Below are 24,525 nucleotides of genomic sequence, written 5' to 3'. Positions count from 1 at the left end.
AACCAAGCATAATTTGTGTGTCAAACCAAAGCCTGTCTCTTTGTCCTATTTATGGCTCTACAACAAGTTTGGCTAGCAGAGGAATCAATCAAATCCAACCAACCAGTAAAATGATTTTGGGAACTGTGGAGATTAAAAAACAAAAAACCCAACAAAACCCAAACTGTTTTAGCTTTTCTGACTGAACATGGTTATTCTAAAGAGCACATTTTACCCACTGAAAACTTACCAATGGAGCGATGAATGCAGGTGTGCTGGTTATCACTCAGAAAAAAGCCCTCTTTGCACTGACATTCGTAGCTGCCCATGGTATTTACACAAATCTGCTGGCACCCTCCATTGTTATCCAGACATTCATCAACATCTAGAAGACAGAAGGAAAAAGAAATTCAAGGTAATGCACAGATTCAGAATATGAATCTAGAAGAGTGAGGAACACACAAAAAGGCATGCTGTAAATTAAGCTAATGAAGATTACCCAAATCAGTTAATCCAAATTAATCCATCTAATTATTTTTCCTGTATCCTAGGGTTGAAGTTAACATGAAAAAAAAAACCGAAAACAAAACCCAAAACAGTGGGGAGATGAATCCCCCTATGCCTTCATGTATTCTGAGCTGCAAATTGATTTCCAATGCACAATGAACATGAACAACCTAAAAAGGCTGTGACCCCATCTGCCAAGTGTGCTGTTGCACTCTGTCATTCCCACTCGGAAAGACATACTTCAGGTCTACAGTAATTTCTAGCAGGGACAACAGGCAAACACAAAGGGCATTACTGGGTGAAAAGAGTCTTTATAGAGTTCTGATCTTGAACAGAACAGCATGTTTCAATTACTGGAGTCATAACCCCCTACTTTGTCAGTTTGTTTAATGTTGTTTAGTGAAAAGAAGGCTTCTTAAATCTAAATGTTCCATGTCTGTATTGTCATTTTAATAGGCAAATATATAAAACCACAAAGGCAGCATTAGCTACTGGCTGTTTTGAGGGCCTATCCCCCATCACTTTGTCATACCTGTTTTTAGGCTGTAGTGTTTAACAGACACCTATGTATCACCACTGCCACTATAGGTATCTGACCCACATTCAACTTTGCAATTCTCCTGTTTTGCTTATGAAAATGATCTATTTTTTGCTTTTTTCTTGCCACTTGAAAATTCTATGCTCTCCTTTTTTTGTGAAGACTCTTCAGCCAGTTACTTCACAGTATGTGCCAACATGTCAGCAATAGAGTTGGTGTGTGTTTTGCTTCCATTTTATTTTTGGAAGGGGCAAAAAACACACAAGAAAGCTAAATGATCCACAACACTCCAAACCTCAGAAAAGCTGGCACAGCTCCTGCAGAAATTAATTCCACCAGGACTGGCCACAACACACTAAGGTAAACCCAAGCTGCTCTAGCTGGTACTGTTGCAAGCAAGGCCAGCTCCAGGCAGCTCTGAATGCAGGGCTGGCCATGAGCTCCAGCAGCTTGCTCAGCTATTGCTGTTTGTGCTGCCTTCATGTGACAGCAGTTGTAGCTCTTTCTCACAGAGAAAAAAAGCTCTGGGGTAATTTACAGCAGTACCCAGGGAAACCAGGCAGTGTCATTCTGTCTTGAACTACAATGTAGTGTGTAGACAGTCCTCCTTTTTCTATTTGCCAGAAAACATTAAGTGCTATTGACCCAAATTTTCCGTATCAAAATCACCCCTGCCCTCAGTTCTTACTCTTTTCCAGATGTGAACATTTTCACGACCCAGTCAGAGATTTTGGGAACGTGTAGGAAAAGTGGAAGTGAAGACTTTCCTTGCCTACTGCCGCACAAGAAGAAAAATAAATAAGACATCTTGGTTAGACCCTTCCTCTGTCAGTCAGCAGGCCTTGCTTCCCTATCAGTATCAACTCAAACTTGCTCCTTCAGAACAGTAGCCTGGAATCTAGATTCTCCTTTTTGGAAAATTAGCTGAGGCCTTACTGAAGGAAAGTCTCAGTTGGTACATGCACAAACCCCAAATTATGCTACAATGTATGTGGTCTTCCCAGACCTCTGTTTATGGTATCACAAAGTAACTCAAACAGTTGCCTTCCAACCCTCATGAATAATCTGAAATGAATGCAATGATTTGTAAATAGTTTTTTTTTCTCCTCTTGATAGGAAATGCTAATCATTTTCTATTTTCATAAGGAGATTGATTTCCCACCAAGCTCCAAATCCATATGCTAGAATAAAATTATTATAACCAAAATTCTTTAAAAAGCTTTTCTATTAGGAATTTCTTACAACTGTGTTCAATTGCTACTCTCAAAATTATTTTAGTATGTATTTGTGAAGGACTTGAAGAAAGCAAACAGCTGGGATCTAGGACTACTCTGTACTATTCATATGTCTTGCAATGGATCTTGGCCTGATGGTGCAGAATTTATATGTGTCAGGTCTTAGTCCTGCCAGGGTTAGCCTTTTTGGAGCACTTTGTATTACTGCAGTCTTAAAAGGCAGTATTGCTTACTATGCACAACACCAAGAAATCTATTGGACATGGATGCTTGGAAAATATTTACTGAGTTCTTCACTTGGTACAATTTCTTTCTAATAAAGTCACTTTATGATCAACCTATCAGTTTATTAATAAACTGAGAGAACAGCATGAAATAGTCTTCTGAAGTTATGCAAGAGATCTCCAAGAAGCTCAAGCTTTGGTAGATGTGGCAGACTAATTCCTTAATGTCTCTGATTTTTTTCAAATCTCACAAATGAAATACCTGCCCAAGGCCCTATTTCTTTTTTGTGCAATTTCTTATTCAGTGCAGCTCAAGTTATCCACCTGAAAGTGAAAACATTGGTAGTGCAGCATGGATGAAACTGAATTGTGGACCAGACTTTCTAGAGATTAAGTTCCACATAAACACCAAAATAAGCAGTCAGATTTTCAACAAAGTTTTTTTGTAGCTCCAGTTTTGCTGGCTCTCTACATGTCAAACATGGCTGTTGACAGTTTTGAAAAAAGTGAGGGTAGATTCTCAGGAGCTTTAATTGGTGCCAACTCTGTGTGACAGTTTATACCTGCACCCCAGGGCCTAACTCTAGAAATTTGAAAAAAGTCACTTATGGCATAAAAGTGACTCAAATACCTACTCTAAGCCCCAACTAAACCCGTATTATTTTTTTTAATTGATTGAGCACAAATACAAAGCTTATTTGGTTTATTACTCTATTATTAATAAAACAGAATTTTTATCTTTTTTTAGAACAATAGACAGGTCTTCTTTCATAAACTTTTACACAAAATCAGGTACCACTGATCATTCAGGACCAGTCTCTGAGGGTGGCAGCCTCAAGTAGAAGGAGCAAGTCTCCATTCCTTTAAACTGGTGTATGGAAAGTCAAACCCATTTCCTAGCCTCCTTATATGACAAAAGTTTCAGCTTGGTCTCCCCACCTGACAGTGTGCTGGTTCCTAAAGTACATTATCCAGTGCTTAGAAAGCTGAGTCTTGAAACCCCACTGATGCAGGAAGATTTCAGCAAGTCTTTACAATCCAAACCCACAAAAGAATGTTACATGATTCTCGTCTGAGCTGAGCTCAGATGGTTATTCCACATGGCTGCTCCAACCATTATCCTCAAAAAGAGGATGAAGAACTAGTAGAGAGTGAATACACATCCTTAAGCCATTCTCTGTAATGCTCATCACAAAGAAGTGTCCTGTGATTCTGTTTGCCAAAGACAACTGCTGCTGGAAGCACCTAGAAATAGCTCAGTTTCCACAGCTCTTAGCTGCTCCTTACCAGCACAAATAAACAGCTCAGATGACAACCAGCACAAAAGCAATAATTGCTGCTGCAGAATTTAGACCAGTGACAAACCTATGTTTGCAGGGAGAGGAGCCCCTGGACTTCAGAGTGGCCAGACCACATCAGGGACAACCAGGACCAGGGCAAGAGGAAAGGCTGGGAAAGGAGAAGGAACTTTCAACAGAGACAGAGAGATAACGACTGCATAAATGCATACATATATAGCAATATCTATATCTCTATATCAGAAGCATTATGCAAATGAATGCATGTTTCAATTTGCATAAGACCTCTAGCTTTTTGGCCCACTGCCTTCATATAATCAAACTCGTGTTCTGTACCTTAGCAAGATGAGATCCTCTGGAGAGTGGTAGTGTGGAACAGTATCAAAGGGTAGGAAATATTACAGTTGATAAAGATGAATGTTTTATGTATTAAATAAACAAATGTTTTTGCTTTCTCATTTAATTTATCTGATGAATTTTTCAAATTAACTTCACTGGTGTTTCACCCTATCTAGCACAGAGCTTCCTGCAGTGTTTGGCCTAAAGAAGCTCTTCCAGCAAAGTATCCTGTTTGGATACCGTGCAGGGAGAAAGGTCTGCTAAGGGTACCTCAAACCAAAACCACGAGCAGGAAGACACAAAATTGGAAACACTACACAGGAACAGTATGTCCACTGTTTTCTTCTTCCCCTGATCTTCTCTTCCTTCCTTCTGACATTTCTCTTTTATGTCAGCATTTTCATGAACACTTAAGACCCTCAGAAATCTGAGTCTTCAAAATCACCAAAGCATTTGGAAACCATAGTAAAAAGTACTTGCTGTTGCATCAAGACTTCTAAAAACAGGACTTTGACTCATGATCTAGGGAGCTGATCCTGCTATGTTTTTTCCTCTAAGCTACTCTTAGAAACTTTTGGAAGATATCTCAAAGATGCCTATTTTACAGTGCAGAACATCATGACAGAGAGATGAAGAACTGATAGCAATACTGCAGACTTTTCTCAAATGTTAGCAACAAAACACCACTTAGGATATTTTGCATTTGTAAGGGAAAAGATTAGCAACCACAGTCTTGGAAAATATAAGTGCTTGATTCTGGAATTTTAAAATCATTATATTCTGAATATTTCTAGAAAGAAAGCTGGCTGAAAGTCTAATTAAAATTTCAAAAAATCACAGCATTGGATTACTACAGTCATAATTATACCAAAATCACATCTATCCCAGCATCTCTGACACTGTCCTTGTAGCTCAGAAGACCGTAAAGATGGGACAAAACCATTGCAGACATGTTCTCCCAGGTTTCAGCCATCACACACATATCAACTCTCCTAAATCACTTCCTAGACTATTGTCCTGCTGGATCTTTCCTGTGTTGATTTCTCTAATCTTCAAAGAGCCCAACATCATGGGGCAATTACTTCTGCATTTCAATTATGATATTTAATTTTATTTTAAGTTTTATAAAAATGACATACTTTTGTTTATTTCTAAAATGCTGCTTCATAGTCTGGATGAATATCCCTGGATTCCATTATTGTGAGAAACAGTAAATATTAATTCACTACTTGCTTTTTCTGCATTTTTCTTCATCTTACAAATCCCCCTTAGCCTCTTACTGTCTTCTCATCTATTCTGAACCGTGAAGCACAGCACTACACTAATAAGATAATCACAGAAACAATTCAAGTGACTTCAGTATATCATGTTTAAAACAAAATATGCTCATTTCTATGAGTTAACCTTTAATGATAGCAGCATTTGGAACACACTCTTCTCATTTCTCTAATCCTCCAAGTACCGTGATGCTGTTGGAGTGGGTGTCTTGGAAGATGGGATCTCAAGATATCCATGTAAGCCCAAAGAGCAAATCTGGCATGTAGGAGTGGTATAAGGTCAGAGGCTGCAGGCAGGTGCTCATGCTGGAATGCTCCTACAAGCAGTGACACGCTGTGAAGGTAGGGAGGGTGATCCCTTGCAGCAGCTGAGGGGGTCACGGAAACAAGAATCACTGCTAATTGGAAGAGCTGCCAAACCATCTTCCTTAGATTGACTTCATATGAGCCCACAGGGAGAAATATTAAAGGCAAGAGGCATTGCTACCAATGTACACAGCATTTTTATCTCCAGCAGATCTGAAATCAGACCTCATCAAAAATTTAAAAGCTGGGCCTAAATTTTCTGTTATTTGCACATGAGGCGAGATTTTACTTTTTGTCCTCTCTTTTCAGAAACTGAAAAATCTGGTGAAGAAAAGGAGAACGAGAACCACAGCCTTGAATTCAATGCTTCATTCATTCCCAGAGTTGTGAAAATACTCACCAGAGTCCTTGGTGAGAAAAGATGCACTTGCAGAAGATGGATCCTATAGTAGTCAATGTATACTGAACTAGACATAAAGAAAACCCCCCAAACCAACAAAAAGTGTGAAAAACTACCTTTCCCCAAGAAATAAAGCACATTTTACAGATGGGAAACATAAAGAAACAATCAGAAGAATGCTCTTGGGTGATGAATACTACAATAATTCTAAAATAATTTATTAATTAATTGATACCTAGAACCATTCTTTTCATATGTACAAGGATAGAACACTGAAAGTGATGACTGTGATCTGCCCTGGAGAATTCAGTCTTTTAATGGGTTACAATGACCTATCCACTCCCACTCAGCACCCACTGACTTGGCTTCTTTTTTGCCTGCACAACTTGAAGAGGATGCTTCAAATCTTTTCTGTAGTTATTTTCTGACACACAGTGGAATGTTTTAAATTTCACAGTAGGCAAATACCATGTAAATGTAGCTGCAAGAGACTTCTTTGCTCTGTACAGCCTAGGAAACACACATCTAACACCCAGTTTAACTCTCCTGCATGTGATTGCTGCCCACTTGCTGAGCTGAAGGTAACAGCCCCATGGATATTGTATGGATGTTGCATCAAGTTCAACTCTCTTGATGTTGTTTGTCCTTTCTTAACCAACTGGCACCACTCTCTTTGTCCTCTTAAGACACCAAAACCCTTTTCACAGCTTTTCGCATTTCCAGAATAAAATCCAAGTTGCTGAATGTGACAGCTGTAGCTTCTGTGCTTTCACAGGTGGCCTCCTGACAACAGTGCCTAAACTCAACTAAATTCCTGCTCAATTATTTGTTCATGTTATCCACTCTTTTGACTCAGGCTTTACGACAATTGTGTGTGAATTTGATCACACTTCTTTTCATCTGTGCCACTGTCCAGGGAATGCCAGCAGCCTCCAGCTAGGCATGAAGCTCTTTTGTGAGGCAGACATCCACAGCCCCATTAGTGTAAGTTTGCAGTTCCCACTGACATCTAGTTATATGTAGGCACTCCAAGTGGCAAATGCTGGATTAACATTACTCCATAAACTAGTGGAGGGAAGCTAATTACATATACAAACAAGCAGCAGTCCAGATCAATTGAAGGAAAAATTTGAGATAAGTTAAGTAACTTATTTAGTCTATTATCATAACGCCCCTTTGTCTTTTTCCTCAGCATCATTAACTGCTGCAGGCTGAACTCAACTATCCTTCTTCCAAGATAATTACTGCTTATACCTGCTTCCTTTTACATTTATTTATAGACCCTACCAAGACTAGAGAAATCTGGTTTGGGTTAACTCAAAACTGCTTGTTGTTGTTCTTGTTGTATTGTTATTATTGTTTCAATATTAAAAAGATATTTTTTCTTTTGGGTTAAACAAACCATGAAACTTGACATGAAAAGTGAGAGAGTATCTCCATCTCAAGTTGGTAAGATTTTCCAGGTCTATAGCACATGAAGAACTTCCTTCCTGAGCTATGGTAATTAAAGCCTAGAAATAGCTAGATTAAATATTATTATCTGTCAGTAACACAGTTAGGGGCCTCTCTAGAGTCAGATGAGTGATTTTAACTTCAACACTGCAGCACCCAGTAGGCTATGAGGTCATTCTCATGCTCTATATGGACAATACTTGAGGTCCATGAAAAGTGGAAGACATGGGAGAGTCTCACACAACTTTCAATACCGTGAAATGAGAACTATACCAGGAGTAGAAAAAGACTGGCTTATTCAGGTGAATTGGCTTAGTCAGACACATGAAACTTCTGGGGAACAGAAAATTGCTGAAATCCTTCCTGTAGGTCATATCAAAACAATTACATTTTCCTGAAAGTATCTCCATTGGTGAAAACTGTTTCATAAACACAGCCCCAGATTCTGAATAGTTTCAGAGAATGAATGCTTCCTTTGGCACAAAATGTTTGGGCAAATGGGCATTTTTGCCACCAGGGAAATGAGTTCAGCATTTCCAGTCTCCTAACCATGAGCAACATGAACCCCAGTATTTAGAACAAATATGCTCTCTGATTTTTCTGGACAGAAATACCTGGAACACATTAAGATCTTACAGCAAATAGTAATTTTTTAAAAATATGAAATGGCAACACTAGCTCAACCCAGTTGTTCTGTATCACACAGTACACAGCTGGACTGGTTGGTTGGGGTTTTTTGACTATCTGGGCTTAAGAAAACAGCTGGACACCTGTGCACTAGCTAAGCAGGAGCCACCCATTAGAACATGTAAGCTGCAGTAAGTTGTGTTAGTGCTAAGCAACTCAACAGGTGGACACATCAGCCACATTCACCTCTTACAAAGAGAGACCAACATTGCCCTGAGTTGGGAATTACCAATGAAAAGCAACAGCAGTCAAAAAACCTGACTTCAGGAACATCATATTTATGTAGAGAAGGCAAGAATTTAGTAAGTTTGGAGGTGGCTTGGTAGTGTACAGCCAACACAAAGAACCCAAAATAAATCAAAACAACCACCTTCACTGTAAAATTCACCAGACCTGCATATTCTTTTCGCCAGTACTTGGGAACACATAAATGGATTTGTCTAACAGCTATATAACACTGTGCAATTTTTAAAGGAAAAACCCTAAGAATTCTTACTTAAGTGTACACTGGAGATCATCCAACCTCTCTGCTCAGGCAGGGTCATCCTCAAGCATGTTACTCAGGACTGTGTCCACATGGCTTTTGAGGTTCTTCCATGGAAGAATACTCTACATCCTCTCTGGGCTGCCAGTGCTCGGTTGCTTGCACAGTAAAGAAGTATCTCCTGATGTTCCTCATGGAACACTTCTTGTGTTTCAGTTTCTGCCCGTTACCTCTCATCTTGCTCTTTGGCATCACTGAGAAGAACCTGGCTCCCACCTCTATATCCTCCATGCATATACTGACAGACATTTGTAAGATCCCCTTTTGGTCATCTCTTTTCCAGGCTAAACAGGCCCAGCTCTCTCAGCCTCTCTTCATATGAGAGATTTCTATTCCACTAATCATCTCCACAGCCCTCTGCTGGACACAATCCAACAGATTCTTGCATGTAAATTGATCTGTAAATTACAGGAACAATGCAGACCTTTCTATGGGCAACTTATTCCACTGAAAGCCTTCTTACTTTTTAGTCTGAGATGCCTAATATTGGTTGTACAGAACCTTAAATCAGAGGGAAAACTATTGACATGTTAAGGCAAATGGACTGACCATCTACTGACAAATTCTGCAACGTGAAAGCCCTGAGGTCCCACAAACACGCAGCCTGTGTGAAATGATGAAGTGGACACTTACTGGAATCTACTCAAAGCAAAACTCAGTCCTTGCCTGGGGTATTGATGCCATTTCAGAGCACAAGAATGAGTACTCATATTCTTCCAATGTGCAGTCATTAACAGCCTGAGCCTGTCGTCCACTCAGGTTTTATGTACTGGAGATCTTCAAGTTATTTTTAAAGTGACTAAAACCAAGTCTCTTAGACTTCCCTAACATGGTCATGCAGGGAGTTTAAGAGCTTTTTGTAAGTACTGAACAGCATTTGGTGACATATAGCCACTCTCAGGCCTATTTAAGAAAGTACTGCAGTTGTACAGGCAGCAAAATACCATTATTTGTACCTGTTGTGCACATAGAAGTTTTGATGCACTTGAAGTTTCAAGTTTATTGAAACTTCCCCAGAGTGCTTAGCACCTTATCTAACAAGCCCTACATGACTGGTCACACACTGCAAATCCAATGGCCCATAATCCTTAAATGGGTCCAGAACCCTTTCATTGCTGTCATACTCATAATTTTAATGGAATTTCTGATTAATTTCAGAAGCAGTTTCTCAATTATGTCTTCAAAATAAACAACACAAATAATTAGTTTCTCTACTTTTGAAACATTTTTGCTCCACACTATGGCACAATATGGACTCTTATTTATACAACAAAATATATTTTCATTACAGACATACAGAACAGATAAGGCTGGCAGGAACCCCTGGAGATCATCTAGCCCAATACTCCTGCTGAAGCAGGGGGACCTGGAGCAGGTTGCACAGGATTGTATCCAGGTAGGTTTTGAGTCTCTCCAGAGAAGGAGACTCCACAGCCTCTCTGGGAAGCCAGTTCCAGGGCTCTGTCACTCTCCCAGTAAAGAAGTTTTTCCTTATATTCTGAAGGAAAAAACTGTGTTTCAGTTTGTGCCCCTTGACCCTGAAGATATTTATGTACATTTATAAGATCCTCTCTGAGTCATGTCTTCCCCCATTTGCTTCCTCACAGGAGAGATGCTCCAGTCCCATCCCCTCATCTATACAGCCCTTTGCCAGCCCCACCCAGGAGCTTTATGTCCCTCAGGTCCTGAGGAGCCCAGAGCTGGACACAGCTCTCCAGATGTGCCTCCCAGGCCTGGGCAGAGGGGTAGGATCATTCCCTGAGCTGCTGGCAATGCTCTTCCTGATTGTCCCCAGGATTGCACTCATGTCCTTGCCCTCAGGGCACTGCTGGCTTGGGAACAGCTCACTGTCCACCAGAACCCCCAGGTCCTTCTCCTCAGAGCTGCTCTCCAGCAGGTCACCCCAGCCTGTCCTGGTATCTGGGGTTGGTCCTGCCTAGATGCAGGACCCTGCCCTTGCCTTCATTGAACATTGTTGGGTTCCTCTCTGCCCAGCTCCCCATCCTGTCGGTCTCACAGAACGACAGCACCTTCTGGTGTGCCAGGATACTCCTTACTGTATCATCAGCAAATGTGCTGATACATCTCTCCTTCACCCAGGGCCTGATGAGGAAAAGTACTGGGGCCAGTCCTGACCCCTGGGGACATCACTGGGTACAGGCCTCCAGTCAGACCCTACACTGCTGCTCTACTGTTCAGGCAGTTCTCAAAGCACCTCACTGCCCACTCAGCCAACCTGCACTCCCTGAGCTCACCCATGAGGATCTTGTGGGGGACAGTGTAAAAAGCCTTTGTGAAATCAAGCCAGAGAACATTCATTGCTTTCCCTCATCCCCTGCCTATCATTCCATCACAGAAAGCTATCCAACTAGTCCCTACAAGTGTCCAAGGCTAGGTTGGATGGGGCTTGGAGAAACCTGGGATAGTGGAAGGTGTCCCTGCCCACGGCAGGGGGTGGAACTGAGTGATCTTGAGGGTCCCTTCTAAACCAAACCATTCTGTGATTTTATGATTTTTTTTCCTCCATATGCTAAGAGATAACATCCAGGATGAGCTGTTCCATCACCTTTCCAGGAATGGTAACGCTGACTGACCTGTAGTTTCCTGGGTTTTCCTTCTTGCCCTTTTTGAAGACTTGAGTGAATTGTTTCTAATAATTTCTTTCCATATCTCATAAATCCTCTTAATCATAAATTTTGCTTTAATCTCAAACATTGAAAAGTCTCTAAACAATCATTCTTATAAAAGTGTGTCCACTGACTTTTTAATGAGTAATTGTTATTATTTTGATGTTAGCTACAGTCATCAAAAAAGTCATACTAAAACATGCTGCCACTCCATATTTCTTCCTGCTCCTCTTTTATGCAAAATTATGTCTTATGCTCTGATTCAACTCCAGTAAGAAACAGGGAATATTTTGAGATGCTTGAAAAGGAACTGAAGTCTGCAGAAGGTAATGAAAGCAGTAAAAACAAGCCTCTAGTTTAGTTTTGTAGTTTGATCCATACTTTCAAGTTTGCACACTGCACACTGAAGTCAAAAGAATAATGTAAAGATGCAGAAATTAATAAAGAGTGTTAGATGGCAAAGGCAGGGCACTATGGAAATCTGAGACCCTAAAATCTACTTAGCAAGAAATTCACTAGCAACCTTTCATCTAGAACTCATTCCTGCTGGAAAAAAATTAGATTTCATTTTCTAATACAGTTAGAAACTATGTAACAGATATTCTTCATGATGGCTGTTTCTTGACTGTATAAATTGTATTGTTTATCATAAATCAACACTGCCGAGAACTGCCTGCATTCTAAGCATAGCTCAACAGTGACTCTGAAATCAGGGATCTGATGACTTCTTTGTCTGATGTCTTTTTGTAATCCGTAAGAATTCAGTGTTTCAACTTTACCTATGTAATTTCTAGGACTGAAAAAGGCACCATTCCATTAGGGAGGGCTTGAATGCCATACACACCTGACACACCCATTAGAGGCTGGAATCCTGCACCCTCAGGTGAACACACATTCTCCCTTGGTTTAAGTAAGCACTAAACACGACACAGCTCCCAAAGCTTTCATAAATTCAATGTATTTTATAGTTTTTCCATTAAGGAATACATCACTATAGGCCATACTGGCTTAGAAATTTGCTATTATGAGAAAGTTGAAATGAATTAAAAAAAGACACAAAACTAACACAAATGAGGTAAAGCAGTAAAGGGTGCAGTATCTCTGAGCTTGTTGAGCCAAGACACTATCTACAGCCATATCAGACTAACTAAGAGCACCCATATGGGATTTAACTTACACATATTGCTTCACACTCTAAGCTGCTTATTTTTACTTTCCTGAGTGTTCCATGTAGAGAAATCTTTGCTGTGATTGATTACCTCCTCCAGGGAGTAAGTATTTGAAAAAAAAAAAGAAGAAAAAGGCTCAGACAGCAAGAAGACTTGCAGAAACAAGAGACTAAGATTGATGCTGCTGTCACACAGCTCCCAGTTTCCTAATTTATTATGACAGTCTGAGAATCTAACTTCATAGCTGACAGCCACCAAGATTTATTCTACACTTTTGATTATTTCCCCATACCTAACAAAAAAGCTTTGGTCTATGCTGATTTATACTCTCACTTGTTTTGGTACTTTTCAGATCACATTGGCTTAAGAAAGCAAATATACAGCAAATTAAAATGTAAAGAAAGTTATATCCCATTTGAACTCCAAAGATTAATGATGGTGACCAAACATTAGAGTACTTTTAAAGGGTGAAACTTTATACAGAAATAGAAAAAGCAAGATAAGGGAAGCAGAATGTTGGGATCACAGCTTCAGAGAGAGCTAGATACCAAAAAACTTTCCATTAATCACCAAGAGAATTCCAGATTTTTACTGGATGTTGGAAGATCATCAGAACTAAGATGTTATAATCCCATCTTGAATGAGAGATTTAATTTAGTCTTCTGACTGCTTGACTTGGCACCATGGAGACTTTTACAAGATGCAGGCAGCCAAGTAACAAAAGTAAACCCATATATACAGAAGTTGCATGTAAATATCTAATAGAGAATTGTCTCTAGAACATTTACATCCCAGCTATCCATATTTTCTCAGCACCTACTCATCAGTCAGCACAAACTGCAGAATAGCAATATATGTTCTAAAATCTGATTCATGCTACTGTACCACAAAGACTGGATATTTTAAATTGCTGTGATGAATCACAGCTGTTCTTATTAATCTCATATATAGACCAAACAAAACTGGTAAAATATCTGAAACCAGGAATGTGGTAAAAATCAGTCTGCTGAAGAAATATATCAGAAAACAAATTTCTTTGTCACTTAGTCTTGCATATGAAAACCAAAGAACTTTAAAAAATGCTTTCAAGTTTTTCATTCTGCAAGAACACATTTGTCACTACAAGGCAGTCTGCTGTGCAATTTGTAGCATGGATTTGTGTGAATGTGCTCACTGCAGCTTGTCTTGGGAAGGTTCATTAGCTAAATACCAGAAGTTCCCCTCCTGTCAAGGCTCTTACTACCCCCCAAGGACCTGATCACTGCCTGTCATCTTTTGCAGAAAGGCAGAGGTCACAAGGGTTTAAAGCATGCAGATAAATGTGCTGTTAAACCTTGCATTTCAACAATTCTCATTGTGTCTATAAATATATATTTTACACATTTCCATTCCCATCTTATGTCTTGGACCCCTCACAGTTAGAACAGCTCCTTGCTACTCAGCTACTGAGACCTGATTTGGGGTCTGGCTTGCTTCTCTTAAGGCATAAACCAGCTCCAAGTCCCAAAATCCTGTTCAAGTAAAAGTCTGAAAATGAGTAAGAACTTCAAGATTTAGATTATTAACCTTCTCTAGAAAAATACCATAATTTTACATTTGCTTTAATAAAAAATGAAGAGTTAGAAAAAGAAGGCTATTGGGTGTATTCAGCCTTCCTCCATCTGCCAATGAGCATGGAATTACCAACCAGGAAAATCTGGAACACAGTTTATGACTGATAATATTATTAGAGGCCCTGCTGATGTGCTGGAGAGGGACAATACTTAACTAGTTGTCAGTTCACCTAATAGTCTTCTGGAACTAGGAAAGAAGGGCAAGGTAAACTGGAAGATGGCCAAGGAAATGAACAATTTTTCAGCTCCTCTTTAAAATATTTTTATGAAACTAAAAGCAACTTGGCAAAAGCTGTTTAGTTTTATATTAAAAAGTTTAATAAAAAAAAATCTATTTGAACTGTTGGGAAACGTAAAGAAAAATAAACATCAGGAATACCAGCATTTGTTTGGAGTTTAAGCAAGCAACAATTGTGCACAGCTGTCAGGAGAAGAAGAAAAATACAGCTAAATTAAAAGGAAGACACTGATCTCCTTAATCATACCAGTGATTATGCAATCCTGAGTTATGTGACACTTCTGGACAAGATACATCTGGTAGCTTTAGGAATGATTTCTCACACGTTTGCAACTCCCCTCCCACTCCACATTGATAGTCAGATGAGGCCACAATCCCAAGTCCTAGTGTGTATGTTTGAAGAGCAGGATAGGAACAGATAGATTTTAATTTCTAAGGGGTTTGGGTTTATTTAAAAAAAAAAACAGAAAAAAAACCCAAACCAAAAACATAGAGCACAGGAACACTTACTGAAAAATTATTGAATCATATGACGTGATATACATACATTTAAAAGTTGGACTCAATGACTTAAAAGTTAAAGTTAATGATCTTGGAGGGCTTTTCCAACATAAATGATTCTGTGATTCTATGTATATAGTAATGTTAGTTTTTTCATCTGCGTCAGATAGCAGATTACTACCACCCAGCCAGGAATTAAGCCTGCATAACAGGGTTAAATCTCTTCTCTCTTAATGTAAGCCAAGAGATTTTAAAGGAGTACTTCAAGACAGGTACTTGGGGTTAGATCTTAACCTCAGACCTTAGAAGAAACAAAATAGTGTGACTTCAAACATGAACTTTAATACTAATTTGAGATCCCAAGGTCTATTTTAGGAGGCATCTCAAGGCCTGTGCCTCATCAGCTCCTGGTTTGTCTCAGAAGATTCTCTTTTAGCTGCAGGCTCCCAAATGCCTGGCTGGAATTGCTGCTTTGCTGCACCTACCATAGCCGGCAAATCAATACCACTCCTGGAGCAGGTTCAGATGTTCCAGGGAAAGTGCCACCTCTCCTTTCCCACAGGTGTTTCCATGTGACTTAGCCACTTTGTCAAGAGATGCAAAGTACCATCCGACAACAGACAAATAAAAAGCTAATTTCCATTGTTCAGGCTGGAAAATCAGGCCTTCTGCCCCAAGCACACCTTCAAGGTTGTGGACACAGTCCTGGGACTTTGCTATTCAATTCACAGCTGACACTGTGTGTCTGCCACACTCGAATCTGCTCACTCCTACAGAAAGCTCCAGGGAACGTATCACACACTAGGAATTGCATTTCTGTCCTGATTTCTGACCAGAATTTCCCCCTGCTTCCCAGGATTCTTTTCAAACAGACAAATAATTAGCTCAATCAGACAAATAATTATTCAATAAGCTATATTGAATCACCAAAACCTACTTTTTTAGTTATTTGCAGGAGGTCACACATACAAAAGAATCAATTGAGATATATTACAGATGTCCAAACTTAGTAATTGCTATTTTTCTGTAAGAGAAACCAAAGCTACACAGACTATTTGAAATAAAATCAGGGATGCAGAAGGGTAAGGATTCTGTTCCTGCCTATGGTGTAGACATGGAGATACCTTGTGTGAAGACTGAGAAGTAACTTAATCTGTTTGCCTTAGTTAGTAATCTATAAAACAATGAAAATTTTATTTCCTTTCCTTAGAGGATTTTCTAAGGACAAATTTGTTACTGTTTACAAGGTATTAATGCATGTTTCTACAGCAATTAATATCACAGAAAAACTTATAAATAAAATAAGTACGTCTCTGAATACAATATTTTTTTGGCCATGCTGCATTGCAACTTTTTTGATGCAACTTTCTAAGAAGAGTTTGCAACCATCTTTAGTATGCTTACTAAAAAGCAGAGGACTTCATAGAACCTATCCTAATCTTTAAGAAAAGGAAGAGGATGTATTAGGATGTGTACAGCCTGGCAGCAAGAACTGCTTATGCAAAAAAGCAATGCTTATTCCCTATTTAAAAAGTGACTATCACAAAACCTAAGGAGAAAGAAAATATGAAAAAATCCCCAACCAACACACAAAAAGGAGAGATGAAAGCAGGTGATAGCATTTACATCAGAACAGATACGCATTATAAACCCCACCAGACTTATATTTCACGTACAAGTAGGGAAACCCTCTTTCAAACCTAGGGAAAACCTATTTCAATTTGTATGACACCAAATACTAGTCTTGCATCCACTGAGCAGAATTTAGAACAATTTTTGAGAAAAAACTGCTCAAGGGAGTGCAAAAAATGTTTATTTTTAGCTAGACAAGGATATCATCATAGGAAGGAAGGAAGGGAGGAAGGAAGGAAATATTAGAGGAAGAACTCAGGAAAAAGCACTTAACTTGTCCACAGCATCTTCTGTAATTCAATACTCCAAGTTTGCTATTTATAAAGAAGATTTTAATCACCTTGCTGTACTGATGTTACTAGAAAGACATTCAGTGAAGATTTATGTAAACCCTGTCAAGAAGAAATGGCTTAAGATCTTGCAGAAACCTCAGTCAAGGAAGATACATAGAAATCCTGATGTCAAACAATATATGCAGAAGTTGTGATGCAATCTTTTTCATTACAAGAAAGGTGAAAATCATTAATACTAATGTTGTGAAGCATTCTTTGTCTCCATAAAATCCAGTAAAAATGAGTGGTTTCTCAAAAAGCAAGAACAGATGCAAACCAGCGGACTCACCAAAGTTTCAATTTCTTTCAATGCCTAATTTCATCATGGGGAAAAAGAAAATCTTTGGAATAAGCCAACCAATTTCCAAAATGTCATAGAAATCCTAATTTAAATTTGTTTGTGCAAATACAGGGTTTGTTTTTGATTTGAGACCTCACTGCAACTTCTTACTGCATTTACATATTTCTGGTAGCATAAGAGAAGGGAAATAAACCTGGTAAAGAAGGGAAGGGATTAGAATGTCCCCCTTTTCAAAAACTGATACTCTGCTAATGGAAACTACTAGGCTGTCACAACAGTCAGTATAACTGACAATGCCAGCAACTAGGTGGGATGCAAATAATGGCAGACAAATGCCATCCCAAAAAAAAAATAATTCTCTTTTCTAGCAATGATATCCCAAATCTGAATCAGCATACAACAAGCAGCCATAGCAAGATTGGCATCGTCATTGTCACAATTAAAATCTTCAGTCTAAAACCTTACAAGCAGACATGTTGGCCCTCAGTAAACTCATTCAAATTTCAAAGAAGGAAGGAAGGAAGGAAGAGGGAATGTGCCTTGATTCCCTTTTCAGTGCCTGTAAGTAAAACCAGATATTTTACTAAGACATCCTAAAGACCATTCATTACTTACAGACACAACCTCCCCAGTCCATGGTCTCAAAATTAGAAAGACAATTGTGACCTCTTTTAGTGTCCTAAGGCTGTACATTGGGAGAGAGTTCTTTGCTATTATTCCCAATGTAGTCACCTGTTTGTATTTTTGTTGACCTTTTTTATTTATAAAAACAAAACAAAACAAAAAAAATCCCACAAAAACAAACAAAAAAACCCCACAAAAAGTCAAGTGGCTGAATATAAATTAATGAAAATGTAATTAGAAATGTGACTGTCTTTGTAGATTTAGCCTCTTCATTTCATGACCAGAGAGCAATAACACAGACAGCAGGTCCAAAAAAAAATCCCACAGCTCTCCTCAATGGCTTGTCCTTGATCAGGTCACTCCTTTTGCTGTTAATTTTTCAAAAGGGTTTTTTCCCTGCTATAATGGGAGTTGTTTGGACAAAGTTGAAACTAGCAAGCTGTTTGAAACAACACATATGCACAGTTATTTCAATTCGAAATACTTGAACTATTTGATTATGTCTGTGTTCTGTTTTAGTAAGAATTTATGAATATTAGAATAAATAGAGTTTTTCTTTATTTTTTAAATTAATGTCTGGCTGCTCTTTGTATAAGAAGTACCTCTTGCACCATTAATCATTTCACCACCTCAGGCTGAGGCAAATAAATCTATTTTAGTCTGTTCTATAACAAATGAAATTTGGAAGTTTGAGTCAAACCCCTGTCAATGGTCAGGATATATAATCCATCTGAACAAATATTACTCTGTTTGAAAATAAATGCAGTACAAAATACATCTATTGAAAGGCTAATCAAATCCTTGCCCTGAAATCCTAGTTCTTTCATAGCTTCAATTAGTGCAGATTGGTGATACTGGACTTCAATATTTCTGGTTCGCTGCCTCATTTCTTGAATTTCATTGAAAATATCTCAGTTTTTACTAAAGTAGAGCTGCTGCTGACACAGACAAAAATATCCCTTTTACACACTGTTTCATAAACATCACCTTGAAATTAACTTATACTGTATCAAAATGTAGTCATTGCATTTATACTGGGAATAGTGAGAAAGAGTCTCTAAGCAAAATATGACCAACAAGTAAGCAGCTATGGGAAACTGGACATAGCAGTCTAAGTTCATTTCCAGGCAACAGTGTGAAGAATTTCATAATAAGAACATATACCTATGTAGCTTCTAGGACAAACCCACCCAATGGCCATGAATCAAAATACAGATCACCAAATCCTCAGACTGCTGAAGCAATGAAGATCCTACACTGGGCTTTGCACAGTCAGTGGACACTGTCCCTCCAGTTATTAGTGATTAGTGTTTCTTCTGCCCTGCTTCATTGTCCAGGTATTCTTTCCTGGCTTACTTGTACTTCTAATATTCTGTACTTTATGTTCATACACCATATACCAGAACTGTACTGCCTGAAAAGGGAAGAAAGAGGGAAAGCTCTAAAGATACAACTGGGATTACAAAAGTTGGAAAAAACACACAAAATATATCTCAGTATATTTAATATATTTAATAGATTACTTTTCTTAAAGAAGAAGCCCAGCATCCAGCACAGGTTCTGAGGGTCAGGATTTTCCTCAGCAATACTAAACATGGGCATTCTGCTTTAAGCATATCAATATTAAGAGTGACAGCTGGAAGGGGGTGACCAAAATCACGCTGGGGCCAACACACAGTTTGAATGCATTCATTGTCACCTGGATCAAGTCTTCACTGAAGATGTGCCAGATGATAAAATGTAGAAAACAGATCTGGCCTTCTTGCCACAGCCATGAAATGAAAGATTTTTGCAAGCATTTACAACTTACCAAGACAGTTGTGGCCATCGTGGGCTAACATGAATCCATCATAGCACGTACACCTGTAGTTGCCTGGAATGTTGATACACTCGTGGACACAACCCCCATTGTAGAAGTCATTTTCACACTCATCAATATCTAAAACACAAAAGGAGGGGGAAATAAAAGTTTTTTAAAAGAGAATTCTAACAATACAGAAAAATTTCTCCAACTGAGCATGCTTTTTGATATATGCATGTCCCTAATTTTTCTTTTAGGCTCATTTTGCCTACTTCAACACATGGTCAGGGACTGAATATATCAGGTCTTATTTGTCTGAAAAGCAGCAAGCCAATGTACAGAACACTCTTTCACAAAATAATTGGAGTATCATCACAGTAAAAAATGATATGTTGTCAAAAAGAAAAAATGGAATCCTTGATTTTGGAGCACTTTATATTTAAAATGTAGTTTTTATTTTCTGCCTTCAAAAAAATCAAGCAGAGACTGAATGAAACCTTTTACTTGTAACAACTATGTGAAGCATACTATTAACATGGCATGAGACAAAAGTATGCCTTTTGTAACAAATAAATTATAATCTTCTGTATTAATTCACATACAACCAGAACCACAAAAATTTCAGTATTTTTTTCTCAGAAGATATGATGGAATTGTTTGGGGTTTTTTCACACTGGCTTGTATCTTAAAGAGGATCATAAAAGATGAGAGATGGATTCTGATTCAATTACAAACAATCCTGTCATTATCTTCCCTCCCTCATATAAAAAAATCACTAATTCTAGAAAATGCAAACTGTCTTCTTTTTACAAACTGTATTTTGGCCCATACATGGAACATCAGTATCACAGTAACTCTTGTAAATAATTAAGTGGGGCACATCAACCAACTAAAAATACATAAATAATTAAAGACAGCCTCATGGCTTGATAAGTATCAGGTCTAAATTTGTGGTGTGCTAGACCAAAATCCACAACTAATCTCCCAAAGTTAGGCAGCACATGATAAACAGATAAAGTTATCTTTTTAGAAAACACCTGTTAGGATATCAGAGTTACCCCAGCATTACATTTCAAATGTGCCCCCAATTGCATGAACCTGAATTAGGTTCATGTTCACACAAATTTTATTTCTTTTTTTCCCCTTTTTAAAAGCACTCCATGAAAAGCTCTTGCTACCTGGTACCAGGTACCCAGATGCAATCCAAAGAGGAAAGAGGAGAAGGTGTTTTGGGCAAAATCAGACTCCTCTGAAGAGCCACCTCAGACTCAGCCCCTCAGTGTCTTCACTACTTCTGGTCCTTGGATTGAGGATGGCTGGGTTTGTCCCTCCTCACACAATCCGTGAGAGCAGGGACAGGCTTTTCCCAAGTTCTGTTGCAAGTCTTCTTCTCCCTCATGTTTGCCTCTCCCAAAAATCTGCGTTAAACTCAGAATTCTCCAAGTCTCCATCCACCTGCCTTGAATAGCTGTGAAGTCCTCCTTGCACAAACTCCTCAGCAGCTTGAAAAGGGAATGACAGGCTTGGTTTTATCTGCAAAACCAGCTGGCTATTTTGTAACTCGGCATTTGGCACCACAGCAATACCAGAAACAGGAAGCTGGAGAAATGATCTTCCAAACCAAAATACGCCCTGCTGCTTAAAGTGATCTTCCAAACCAAAATACGCCCTGCTGCTTAAAGGTAAATTTCCTAGTCTTTAAAACACTGTTCTTTTTCAGAAGGTTCTTATTCTTTACTAACAATTTCCATCCATTAGTTGTACACGTGCCCACTCAGCACTGCCTGTGGTTGTGCTCTACCTTCCAAGTCCAGTATGAGAGCAAAAAGAGAAATCTGTGATTTTTCTTAAAAACAAGAACAAGCAAGTCAAGTGCTCATTCCAAACAACCTACAATGCAGTCTCTGAGAAGCTGCTCTCATGAGACCACAGTTCCATGTGCCTAGGTGCATATTCCCAAAATATTACAGTCTGGTTTCCACTCAGCAGAAATTTGCATCTTCCACAACCATTCATGAATATTTCCAGAAAATTCCTGTTGTTCTTTACAGGCTACAGGGACAAAAAGAGAACTCTACAGTAAGCATCTAACAGGATTTTGATGTCAGGTATCTCAGGTGCTCCCCTCAGGACACTCAGAAAAAATGGCATCTTCATTTCAAGGTTTGTTCTTAACTTTTATTCAGCAATGAGTCTTTTCAGAAGAGGAAATTCAGAAGAAGCTGTTACCATCTGTTATGTTCCTCAGCATCAGACTGCCAAGGGTTGAGCAATTAATTCCATTTTTTTCCAAACAACGAATCAAACAGTACTATTTGTTTAAATAAGCAGTGGGAGAGCCTTCAAAAGGGCTAAAAAATACCAAAGAAATGTGAAGCCTTTTGAATGACTGCCCCTTATATAATACTTATTTCTAAAAAGCTGTACAGTGATTAGCAGCACAAAGTGATGATGTAATACAAATACTCGAGTTATGGAAAAGGTAATGCTACAGATACAAAACCCACAAAAACAGCAAAAGAAACAGATTCTTTTTATCTCATTCTCTTAGGAGCTCGTCACAATTAATATTGCAAAAGGATTAGAATATTATTTCTCCCTTTTGCAACCCAATAGCTGTATAAAACTAGAAGTGGAACCAAACATTCTAACTCCTTTTCAGAGCTATGTTGTGGGTTTTTTTGTGTTTCTTTCTTCCAAAACCCAAATAACTATTAAAAACTTCACCTGGCAGGCTGATTGGAATTTCTATCTCCAGTATGGCTAGCAAAAAAGCAAGGGGCTAAGACTGGTGCATTGACATTACCAAAAAAAAAACAAAGCAAAAACACACAAAAAAACCCCCAGCCCCTCTCTCCCACCCCCCCCAAACCCAAACAAACCAAAAAAAAAAAAAAAAAAAAAAACTCCACAAGAAAACCTCACAAAAACATACATAAAGCCTACAAAATCCAAAGTTGAACTTTTTTGAAGCTCCAACTGCCATGAGAAATGCAAGCAATGTGATGACCACTCCATCTTCTCTTTTACCTGGAGGAAGTCATTCTTTAAAGAATGCCTCAGTGTGCAGCAACTGTAATTTATGGGCAGAATGCTACATTTGACATGCCAGAATACAGCTTCCTTAGTAAGCTTCACATACAGTAAAAGAAATAGGAGTATATTCAATCACATAAAACCTGCAGCCTTGCTCTTCATTTTGTCTGTTATAAGCCTCAAAATTTGCAGGGGCCATTTGTGTTCATTTCCTATTGGGTAGGTCATATCCTATCATTCTTTTTTTCCTATAATTGATAGAACTGGGTGTTAATCAAAATCTCAACTCTAAACACCTCTGAGAAATTAAGCTTTCTATGCTAGTTTTGTAGCTTCAACTATCCTAAACATTTTTAGCATTTGGACTCTTAATATTGTCTTTCATCATGAAGGAACTACCATAACAAAAACAAAAACCAAAACCAAGAGGAAAAAAATAAATGTAGGTATTCAACCATGAAATTATGATGGATGTACGTGCATCTATTAATGAATTTGCAAGGTTTCTCAAAGGGAAACCTGAAGTTTTATCTACACTAGCAAAATATTTACAAAGTTTTCAATTCCTTAAATTCTAGCTGTTCAGACGGGAAACTCTTTGGGTGTTTAGTGAAGAAATCACCTTAAAAGAGAATCATGGTATTTCCACTCCAAGAGAAATTGAATTCATGTGGTACTACAGTGGCAGGAATTGTGGGAGTTTCAGACAAGAATTAAATGCACCAAAATTATTAAGAAGATGTAGAGACATTTTTAGTACTGACACAACCTGTCAAGAACCCATTTGAATTTAGTGTATTCAAAAAAGACAGCAACTCCCAATCCCAAGGCTGGATGTAAGGACATGCTCAGATGCTGGCAAAATAATTTTGATCATCTCTTTCTGGAACTGGTTGAGAAAAATCTCAAAAATCCACTGCTTGTTTCGAAAGTTTTGAAGTAAAAAAATTATCAGGAAAAAAGAGGTAAAAAGAAATTTGCTTACGTGGTGTACTAGTAACTGTAGTGGTTCAGCTATTTACAAAGGTGAAAAAGGCTTGGAAACTCCATCCTAATTCTTTCTGGAAAGCAGAGGTGAATCTTTTTGTTACCATCTGGAAATAACTCTTTGAGCACATCCCTAGGAAATACAGCATGCTCTGCTACTGCCCTCCTCAAGGAGCAGTGGTGCCCACTCTATGAGACTGCAGTTATTATGCAATGCAAGCATCTAAGAACTTCTAAAAAATACTCTAGACAAGTATCTGAGAAAATCTGAGGATGTGTTACCATGAGGATGTGCTGTAATTTACAGTCCTTATATTTCATTTATAGGAAGAGAATTTGAATTTAAGTAACCTGATTCTTTTTAGTTTGATGGGACTTGTATTTCCCTTATACATAATTGGGTTGATTCTTCTTTCATTATTAGAGATGAAATTGACCCTGCCCCAGGATTTGTTTAATTTGTGTATTCTGCCACAAAGAGATGGAACTCTCATAAGCCTCACAATGCCACCCTGCAGAGAAGCATCTCTTCCAGAAGCACATATAACTATGAAATGTTCAAAATAAAGCAAGAATCAAACTCTTCTGCTTCCCATATCACAGTATTTCAGTTTTCTGTTACTGCAGAGAATAGAAGACACATCAGCATGCATGATAACTAATGTCCACAAGACAAACCATAAAACAATGAGGAAGTTGCAAAATGACTGGTTCCCATTTTGTCTAAACATTTTCAGCAGTGTCATGAATTGACTGAGTGCTAATCATCTTTTCCAAGCAGTAACCAGCTCTCCTAGAAGGTGGCACAGAATTTATGCCAACAAAGAAAATTAATTTTTCTCCAGAAAAATTAATTCCCACTCTTCATTGCATCACTT

The 24,525-nt window shown here is 38.5% G+C and overlaps 1 protein-coding gene across 4 annotated transcripts in view; it reads right to left on the bottom strand.

Moving 5' to 3' along the window:
• Window positions 1–24,525, bottom strand: part of SCUBE1 (signal peptide, CUB domain and EGF like domain containing 1) — a 193,070-nt gene that overhangs the window by 142,475 nt on the left and 26,070 nt on the right. For all 4 annotated transcript variants that reach the window (XM_039720961.1, XM_039720986.1, XM_039720979.1 and 1 more), the window contains exons 3-4: window positions 19,634–19,762; window positions 230–364 (exon numbers count right to left, since the gene is read on the bottom strand). In XM_039720961.1, the coding sequence (XP_039576895.1) occupies window positions 230–364; window positions 19,634–19,762 (264 nt within the window). The remainder of the gene's footprint in view (window positions 1–229; window positions 365–19,633; window positions 19,763–24,525) is intronic.

This window comes from Passer montanus, unplaced genomic scaffold (assembly GCF_014805655.1).
Source record: "Passer montanus isolate IOZ18808 unplaced genomic scaffold, ASM1480565v1 scaffold106, whole genome shotgun sequence".
In the NCBI taxonomy this organism is placed as follows: domain Eukaryota; kingdom Metazoa; phylum Chordata; class Aves; order Passeriformes; family Passeridae; genus Passer; species Passer montanus.
This window is presented reverse-complemented; position numbering and strand designations above follow the sequence as displayed.